Below are 9,955 nucleotides of genomic sequence, written 5' to 3'. Positions count from 1 at the left end.
CAGATAAAGACATCTGCTGTACCAAAAGGAGCATGCCACAGGCTGGGAAGGTGGCTCCGTGGTAGAGCGCTTGCCTTGCATGCCTGAGGCCCTGGGTTCGATTCCTCAGCACCACATAAGCAAAGAGAAAAAAGCCAAAAGTGGTGCTGTGGCTCAAGTGGTAGAGCGCTAGCCTTGAGCTGAAGAGCTGAGGGACAGCACCCAGGCCCAGAGTTCAGGCCCCACATCCGGACCCCCCCCAAAAAAAAGCATGCCTCAAACTTCCTGTGTTTTATTTCTCTCCATGATTCCATAGAGAAAGCCTTGCTGAACCCCCTCCACAGATGAAAATACTGAGGCATAAAAATGGTAAGTGGTTTGTTCATCCAAGGCTAAGACCAATCTGCCCTTTTCAAACACAAGGACGTTGAGGCCCAGAGCCAGTAATGACTTATCACAGAGTAAATCAATGGTCACTGTTTTTGTTTTTTGGTGCTAGTCCTGGGACTTGAACTGAGGGCTTCACTTTATTGCTCAGCTTTTCTGTTTATGATTGGCATGCTACCTTTTTTTTTTTTACTAGTTAATTGGAGATTAAGAATCTCACAGACTTTGTTCCTGCCCAGGCTGGCTTGGAATCATAATTCTCAGATCTCAGCCTCCTAAGTAGTTAGGATTACAGGCCCGAGGCACAGGTGCCTGGCAATGACTGTCAATAGAAACCACTTTTTCCCTTCAGTTCAGCTGTTGTCCTGACCTGAGTCCTTCAATGCCTTAAATCACCAAGATGGAGCTAGAGACAGGGCTCCAGGGATGGATCTCCCACCTCACTGGAAACAGCAAAACTCTTGTAGCCACGCCTCTGCTCGCCCAGAGTCTGCCACTAGCCAGCAGCTGGTCTGGACCCTCCTCCTCCCCAGCCTGTTTGCTGCACTGCTGAGCACAGCAGCTTTTTCTGGTGGCTGACAGCATGTTCCTAGCCTAAGGGCTGGGAACAGCTGGTATCCCCAGAGTAGCCCCTGCTGCCTGCCTCTGTGCCTACTCTTAGGGATTTGGACCCACAACAGCATTGGCCTAAAGCAGAGAATGTCCAGGAACCCTCTGGTAGGACATCTACCATTTGTCTCTGCTCTCTGACCTACACTTGCCCTTCACCCCCACCCCAGCCTGATTTTCACCTCATTTGCTTGCAATATGCTGGGTAAATGATACTCTGACTCAGGTAGAGGTGCAAAAAAGAGAGTCTGGGAGCCAGACAAGGGACAGAGACTATAGATAGTGAGGTAGAGCAAGGCATAGGAAGCCCCTCCATGCAACCCCACCCATCTTTTGTATGTGTGCCAATACTAGGGCTTGAACTCAGCTAAACTCTCACTTGGCTTTTTTCTTCAAGGAATCCTCAGATCTCAGTATCCTGAGTAGCTAGTATAACAGGCGTGAGCCACCAGCGCTCGGTTCCCACCTATCCTAGCCTACTCCTTTCAACTCCTTTGGCCTTCTTCATCCCATTGCCACCCAGGGCTTGAATCAGCTACAGGACCTGCTGAAGGAATGCCTCTGGGGATGTCTAGCCTGTCTCTAGTCCCTGTCTCAGCTATAGAAAGGAGGCCAAATTCCTCATAGCCCTTTCTTAGCTCCCAGCCCAACTGCATGCCTTCACAGTGTCCGCTCTGAGTCACACCCTCCTACAGCTGGTGACCCAGAGCTGGACTCAGGTGATACTAGTGGGCAGGCAACACAAATTCTGGTGAGTCATTGGCTCATAGGGCCTCATTTCCTCATTGAGATATAAGTTGGGCTTGTTCAGAGTGTCTCTTGGTGGACAGTGAACCCCTTGGAAAAGTATGAATTATGAGGTCAGTTGTAGGCTTTTGAAAAGATACACCTTTTTGGGGGGTGGGGGGAGTTGTGTACTGGAGATAGAATACAGAGCCTTGTTTGTACTAAGCACACACTCTACCATTGAGCTGTACCCCTAGCCCCAAGTACATCCTTCAACTGGATCTTCATGAAGCTCTAAGCTCTAGACAAGATGCCCCTATATAATTCTTTCTGTTTGAGGCCTCCTGGGATTTGAACACTCCTCACTCCCATCCAAAGCACTGCTCTAGAAAGGGGTTGGAGGCCATATGGCTTACTTAGGGTGTTAGCCAACCAGTAGTAGGTAAGGTTCAGAAAAGTAACATGGGGCTAGGGTGTAGGTAGCAGTGATAGAACAAGAGTTCTGACATGTATGGAAGAAGAAGAGTGACTCAAAGCTTCTGAAAGGCAGCTCTCTCAACACAGCCCATCCTAAACCTTCCAAAAACAAAAAACCCAATTGCTAATGAACCAAACAAAAAGCCCCAGAGAGGACTATGTACACCCATAGTGACCTGTGAGTGAACAGCACCATCTCCTGGCCCAGGGTGGAACTGGCCATAAGCTCAGGGCCTGTGAATGTCCAGTGCTTGGAGTACCTTGTTCTCTACTGAAGATGGGGTGGGCTGGTCTCCAACACCCTTTCTCTCTAATTCAAACCTGGCAAAGACATTTCCCCACATCGAGATGCTATTTGGCTATGGCCTTTCCCCTTCTGGGCCTCAATGTTTCCACTTAGGAAGGCAAAGATTTAGAGCAAGAAGCCCATGGATAAAGAGCACACAGGGCCAGGCGCTGGTGGCTCACACTTGTAATACTAGCTACTGAGGCTGAGATCTGAGGATCATGGTTCAAAGCCAACCCGGGCAGAAAAGTCCCTGAGACTCTTATCTCCAATTAACCACTAGAAAACTGGAAGTGGTGCTGTGGCTCAAGCGGTAGAGTGCTCGCCTTGAGCTGAGGGACAGCATCCAGGCCCAGAGTTCAAGCTCCACGACTGGGAAGGGGGGGGGGGGGCGTGGGAGCACACAGGCTGCTCTAGTGGACAAGGGAGTTCCTTGCCTGATGCCCATGGGTGGTAGTGTGAGTGGATCCTTTGGATGTTTTAAGTCTAGGATTCCCAGTCTTCTCCACCTGGATAGGGATTATGGAGCTGAGGAGTCTGCTAGTCCCAATGCCACTTCAGACCTGTCTATTCCATGTACCCTGCACATGTCAGAATACTGCTGCTGGTTATTCTAAGCATTCCCAGAAGATGGGGAGCAGGGAGGTAACCAGGAAGGGCATACACATGGTCAAGATGTGCTTTATTATACTAAGCAGGTGCCCCTTGGCCCAATTTTCTCCCCAAAGTCAGTCCAAGTTATAACACTCACATGTAGCTGCCTGAGACCTCTTCCACAAGATATATGGCCCTTATTGCCACTCAGCTACTCTTCCTCTCCCCCTCCCTACCCTGATTAGTTTGTGCCTTATACTTCCAAGGCTTAGAGGCTTACGCTTGTGACTGCTTTCACCTTCAGTGTCTACTCCACTCCTATCTTAGTTCAGGCTCTGTAAAACTTATAGATCCACAAGTGGAAATGGTGACCTTACTTCAGTATGGAATCAATGGAAGTCGATGTAATGTACTTACAAGTACTTGGCTCACAAAGCAGATTTTTATTGAAAAAATTATTGGAGTTGTCACTACCAGTTAAGTGGGGAAAATAAAACCACTTCCTGCTAACAGCAGAAAAAATTCATTAACAGACATAAGCAACTTTAATGAGACTGACATGCCTGTATTCCAATTCCTGCTGGATGAGGTCTTAGTGACCAACAAGTTGGTCATAAACTAGGGTAAAGATTGAACTCAGGTCAACAGACACTGGTGGCCTGTCTGTAATCCTAGATACTTGGGAGCTAGAAACAGAAGGTGGTGGTCCAAGACTATCCAGAGCAAGTTTTAAGAATCATCTTGACTAGGCGCTGGTGGCTCACACCTGTAATCCTAGCTACTCAAGAGGCTGAGATCTGAAGATCTCGGTTCAAAGCCAGCCAAGGCAGGAAATGTCATGACACTCATTTTCAATAAACCACTCAGAAAACTGAAAGTGTGGCACTGTGGCTCAAATGGTAGTGCTCACCTTGAGCTGAAGAACTCAGGGACAGCACCCAGGCCCAGAGTTCAAAAACAAAACAAACAAAAAATCCAAAGCAGCCCAGGCAGGAAAGTCTGTGAGACTCTTATCTCCAATTAACTACCACAAAACCAGAAGTGACACTGTGGCTCAACACTGTGCCTTGAAGGGATAGTACTCAGGCTGAGTTCAAGCCCAGGACTGAAAAAAAATTTATCTCAACAGAAAAAGCTAGGCAATGGTGGTACACAAATGTTATGCCAGACACAAAGGAAGCATAAATAGGGAACTGTGATCTAGCCCAAAAATCACTTCATCTTAAAAATCAGGGTTGGAGGTAATAATTAGGGATCAGTAGTATATGTAGCACCTGGATAGTAACTCAAACCCCAGCATGACCAAAAACAAAACAAGGTGGGGGGAAAAAACCTTTTAGTAAGAAGCAAGTTTGTAAGATGGGTTGCTTAAGTAAGAACACCTTAATAAATTATACCTGTTTAGACATCTTAAGTAGTCCATTTCTGGATGAGTACAGTAATAATCCCCTACTGTCTAGGAGAATCCTAGAACAGTAGATTTCAAGTGTAGGCCTTAGAGTGCAGTTAAGAAGCACACTTTTTCTAGGCACCATTTAGACAGTGTTGTATTCATCCTCCTGTCCCAGCTCCCCTAGTGCTAGGACTGTAGATGTATACAACTATGATGGGCCAGAGGATATTCCCAGCATTGTTATCTTGGAGGATTGGGCTAAACGGCCAATCTTTGCCTACCTCCCAAGATGGCCCTGCATCCCAGTAAGGCAAGACCAAAGATATCTCTCTTGAAGTTGAAGTCAAAAGGAAATGGACTAATTGGGAAAAAGACTACCCCGCAAGCCTGGTATGGCTAGCTCTGAAGATGAAATCAGCTCTGAATACTCATTAAAGCCAGAAATTTTGCAACCAGTAGAGAGGAAACAAGATAAAGGCTTGTTTTATTTCAACGACTGATCTGTGTAATCAGAGGCCACTATGTACACACATGAGAGGGAAGCTTCATTTCTTGGTCTCTTCCTCCTTAGATAGAGTCTTGATGATCTCTTCCTTCTTGGCCTGAAGACGCTCCTCCCGACGCTTGCGGGCTTCCTTGGTCTTAGACCTGCGAGCCTCAGCCTGGTCACTGAGAGAGAAAAAAGATGGTTAGTTTGGAAAGACCTGTTGGAGAAGCTGAAGTATAACCTTAGACTTCAACTTACGCCAGGAGTTTCTTGCGGGCCTTGTCTGCCTTCAGCTTGTGAATGTGTTCCATGAGAATGCGCTTGTTTTTGAACACGTTCCCCTTAACCTTCAGGTACAGGCTGTGATACCTGCAGGGCACAACAATGACATCAGAAGTGGGCTTCTGTGGACTTCTCCATCCCAGGCCACTAAGCTTTAACGTTTATTTTGTATCACATTTACCAAACTCAGACTTTTAGTACAGTTCCTAAGCAGAATTTGATTTGCAAATAAATTCAATTTTAGGTTAGCTGATGGCATGCACAAAAGTGGGGATGACAAAGAAAAACAGACCTTGGAAAGGCCCATTCCCAAGGCCACTGAGACAGAGCTCTGTGCAAAAAGTGAACCATTAAGGCAACGAATGGGTCTTAGTTGGAGGGTAAGCTCACATGTGGCGGTCAATCTTCTTAGATTCACGGTATCTCCTCAGCAGCCTTCGCAGAATCCTCATCCTCCTCATCCAGGTCACCTTCTCTGGCATGCGAGCGTTGGCTGTACCCTTTCGCTTCCCTGTAGGGAAAGGAGTCAGGAATATTATCTGATGTTAATTAGACCCCTTGAAGCTTCAGTTACTGAAACTACCTGAAGGGTCCACAATGAACCTGTAGTCTCATTTAAGCAGTATTACATCCATTTGACAGATGCTGATTCTAAGTATTTAGCTTCTTTCACTTACTGAAAAATATTTCGACAATACTTGAGTTTATTACCATTTGAGTGGTACCACTCCCTCTAGTTTAATTTCCTTGGGTTTTAGGAAACACAAGGCAACTTAAAAAAGTTTTCTTCTGGAGTTGGGGGCCAGTGGTTCATACCTATAATCTCAGCTACAGTTCAAAACCAATCCAGACAGGAAAGCCTATGAAACTCTTATTCCCAGTTAAACCAAAAACCGAAGTGGAACTGTGGCTTAAATAACAGTGTGCTAGCCTGGGGTGGGAGTGGGTGGGTGGGAGATAGGAAAGGTAGCGGGGAAACAAAGGAGGCAACAATGCTTGATAAAAAAATGTACTCAGGGCTGGGAAGGTGGCTCAGTGGTCGAACCCTTGCCTTGCAAAAAATGTACTCATTATCTTGCCCATGTAATTGTAACCCCTGGGTACCATATTTTCACAGGTTAAAAAAAAAAAAGATCATGATAAAGACATATAAAACTCACACACAAAAAAAGTGTTAGCCATAAGGCAAGAGTTCAGGGACAGGCCCTGAGTTCAAGCTCCAGGACCAGAACCAAAAATAAAGATAACATGTCAGAGATAGGGTCTTACTACATAGCTCAGGCTGGCCTAGAACTAGATCTTTCTCTGAAGTCTCCTTCCCAGTGCTGAGATCAATTACAGATTGTATACCACCACACTGGACCCACACCAGGGCAGCACAATAAGCTGGAAGTGATCTTCATTCTTCTGAAACCATCCTGACATTACAAAGTAGTTTCATAAAACCATTATTCAAATACCCAGTTCAGCATAACACAGGGATTTTACCAAGAATATTGTCAATTCCAATGTGTTCATATACATACAAAGAACACAATCAAATACCATGGCCAAGTGATAAGAAAAGAACACAACACAAAATAGATCCCGAATGTACTTGAGTTTTAATTTTGCTGGGGATCAAACCCAGGACTCTAGCACATAGCTATGCCCCCCACCCCGTCTTGTACACTTTAAGTCATAGGTAGAAATAAAAATCATGCTTACCTATACCCATATGTCTACCCTTTCGGCGAGCCAAGGTGTTTTTCCGGCATCGAGCCCGGGAGTGGACAGTCACAGGCTTGCGAATGATCAGCCCATCTTTGATCAGCTTCCGGATCTGCTGACCTGGGAAAGCACAGTACACAATCAGAGTGGAGACCCTATAGTCTGAAAAATCTTGAAATTTATTCTTTTTTAAAACTTTATTGGGAACGGGTGGCTTCCTATAATCCTAGCAACTCAGGAGGCTGAGCTCTGAGGGTCATGGTTCAAAGCAAGGAATGTTTATCCGATTCCACTATCTCCAACAAACTACTCCGAACAAGATAGAAGTGGAAATGTGGCTCAAATGGTGGGCCATTAGCCCTGAGGAAGAAAAAAAAAAAAAAAAGGTTCAGAGACAGTGCCCAGTTAAAACTCAAGGACTGAAGGGGTGGGGGAACCTTTACTAGAGTTTGAACTCAGGGACCCATGTTAGAGGTAGACAGGCCCCCTACCACTTGAGTCACAACCTCCGACTTGATTCCTTGCCTTTTAATAAATGTCTTAAATGTTTTCGAGTACACTTAAAAGATCATCCTTGATATAATGTAAAAGCAATGCAGGAGCCTTAGAGCAATTTATAGGACTGCTATCTGCTTAACTGCTATGAATAATCAATCATAGGCCAACAGGCCTGTTTATTGAGTGACTGCATTAACTTCCACTCTATCCTTCAGGAAACCTCTGATAGTTCTGTATTTTGAATAACATTTTTTGACAGGTCACTTTGGTTATGAGCTGAGGTTTGTACATGTATTTGATGTTTAACAAGGCAAGAGGTAAATGGATAAGAGCCAGAGAACAAAAATACTCACGAGAGTTGGCATTGGCGATTTCATTGGTCTCATTGGGGTCCAACCAGACCTTCTTTTTGCCACAACGGAGGACACTAGAGGCAAGCCTCTTCTGCAGCCTGAGCATACTGGGACACAAAAGGTTCCCTATTAAGCCCTGAAGTCACTCGGTACTCAAGAATGGGTTTCCCAAACAGAACTCTTACCTTCCCAAGTATTTCAATACGGTAAAAGTTTACAAATAAGTAAAATATCAAGACACACACATAAGTCTAAATGCACTTCCTCCTAAGGGCAAATAAATCTCCAAAAAAAATCGAAATCATCGTTAAAGCCCCGGACGGTGTTAGCATGCCACATTGGAAGATTTTAAGATCCAATTAAACCTTGAACCTCAAACCTTTAACTCTGTTAAAAGTAATACGGGAGCGGTGGTGTTTATCCCCTCTCTGGTATTCGGCTGAGTTTTAGTGCGATCGACTCAGGAAGGCAGATTCCTTTGCTTTCTGGCCTCGTAACTAAGTTTTGTCACGGTCGTAAACTACAACTGATCATCCTTAAGAGGTGGAAAGCGTTCAGAAGCTACGCGTCGCCTCACCCCGGGCCTGAGGCCTGCGCGAGGCCGGTCCCACGTCACATGGTAGCAGACAATCTGCTCAGCTCTGGGAGCGCCCAGGGAACTGGGGATGAGGGGCGGGGGGAGCCGACTGCCTAATCCCCATCGCCGGCTCTGGTCTACCCGGGAGTCGCCGACGCGGCGCTGCCACGAGCGGGACGCAGCGGCCGCCGGGGCAGGCCTTTCCGGGTCTCCGGTTCCCGCGACTCTGCCCACCCCCGGCTCCTACAGGCCCGGGCCTAGTGCGCTCTTCTACCCCAAGTTCTCGGACCCGCCGGTTCGGACTTGCCCGCATTTCCTCTTCTCTATACTGGACCATGATACTCGGCCCCGCCAACCCCTTCTGTCTCGGGTCAATTCAGAACAGAGCCCCGCGCACCCTCACCTCATGGCTGCGGCCGCGGCAGCGAAAGGAAAGAACTCGCTCCTGATTGGCTTCTCCCATTATCTGTGAAGGGGAGAGCCCAAATCCATCCCCATTTGTGTTCTCATTCCCCTCTGAAACTTTCATCCTCTGAAACCACCCCCACACTCATATCCTTCCCAATGACCTGGGATAATAGGAACCTAGTATCCGAAATCGGTTTTAAACTTAAAAGCGCAGAAAAATACCCCTTCCGTAAGACAAAGTGGTATAGCCCGACTTCCCAGTACACATGCGCAGTAAGGATATTTGATCACGTGGGTAGAGGCCGGCCGGAAGTCACGCTAGATGGCGCAGGCGGAGGGAGGAGTTTGGTTCCCTTGGCCTAGCCGAATAGTTTAAATTCATCCTTCTGTGGAAGGTTGTTGTGTTAGATTAAAGGTGGTGAACGAAGCAAGAGAGAATAATGAGAGATATCAAGTAAAGGTAACTTTTATTTACGTGAGAGCTCCTGGAGCACAAACTATCACCAAAAGACAACGTTTCTGTGTCACTTGTTAGATCCTTAGATGCTGGGTGCCTGAATTTCCTCCTCTGTAAAGTGGACTTTAATTCTAATATTTGTGTTACATGAAGTAAGCTTTGCAAAAGAAAACATTAAGACAGCAGGCTTTTTGTATGTGCCAGTCCTGGGGCTTGAACTCGGGGCCTGATTGATGTCCCTGAACTAACTCCTGTAGCTCAAACTAGCACTCTTACCACCGGAGCCACAGCTCTACTTCCAGCTTTTTCTGTGATTAATGGGGGATAAAGAGCCTCACCGACTTCTTCCTCCGGCTGGCTTTGAACCGCGATCTTCAGAATGCAGCATGCACAGAACCTAGCAAGTAGCACACACCTCAGAAACCTGCACTGACTGGATAAATGTCGAAAATCAAGGGGAAAAAAATCAAATCGCTTTGGATGACCTAAGCAAAACACCAGAGGGAGTGTTTGGGGTTTAAGAATCATAAAGGGGGGGGGGGGCTGGGAAAGTGGCTCAGTGGTAGAGCGCTTGCCTTACATGCATGAGGCCCTGGGTTCGATTCCTCAGCACCACATAAGCAAAAAGAAAAATGCCAGAAGTGGTACTGTGGCTCAAGTGGTAGAGTGCTAGCCTTGAGCTGAAGAGCTGAGGGACAGCGCCCAGGCCCAGAGTTCAAGCCCCACGACCGG

The 9,955-nt window shown here is 46.6% G+C and overlaps 1 protein-coding gene across 1 annotated transcript; it reads right to left on the bottom strand.

The window, feature by feature from the left end:
- Positions 1-4,919: 4,919 nt before the first annotated feature.
- Positions 4,920-8,854, bottom strand: Rpl19 (ribosomal protein L19). The gene is made up of 6 exons (XM_013038009.1): positions 8,762-8,854; positions 7,782-7,888; positions 6,928-7,050; positions 5,611-5,731; positions 5,197-5,307; positions 4,920-5,120 (listed from the first exon to the last, which is right to left on the bottom strand). Exons 1-6 carry the CDS (start codon positions 8,764-8,766, stop codon positions 4,997-4,999), a joined length of 591 nt encoding a protein of 196 aa, XP_012893463.1. The 5' UTR covers positions 8,767-8,854; the 3' UTR covers positions 4,920-4,996.
- Between the last annotated feature and the right edge of the window lie 1,101 nt (positions 8,855-9,955).

This window comes from Dipodomys ordii, unplaced genomic scaffold (genome assembly GCF_000151885.1).
Source record: "Dipodomys ordii isolate 6190 unplaced genomic scaffold, Dord_2.0 Scaffold7, whole genome shotgun sequence".
Taxonomy (NCBI): Eukaryota; Metazoa; Chordata; class Mammalia; order Rodentia; family Heteromyidae; genus Dipodomys; species Dipodomys ordii.
Note: the sequence above shows the minus strand (reverse complement) of the source record. Positions and strands in the feature narration are given on the sequence as shown.

What these genes read in the sequence shown, in the direction of transcription:
- Rpl19 (XM_013038009.1), bottom strand. An exon ending in AATCGCCAATGCCAACTCTC is followed by an intron (nt 7,051 to 7,781) that starts GTGAGTATTTTT and finishes GTGCTTTCCCAG; the next exon opens with GTCAGCAGATCCGGAAGCTG. An exon ending in AAGAAGATTGACCGCCACAT is followed by an intron (nt 5,308 to 5,610) that starts GTGAGCTTACCC and finishes TGTGCCCTGCAG; the next exon opens with GTATCACAGCCTGTACCTGA.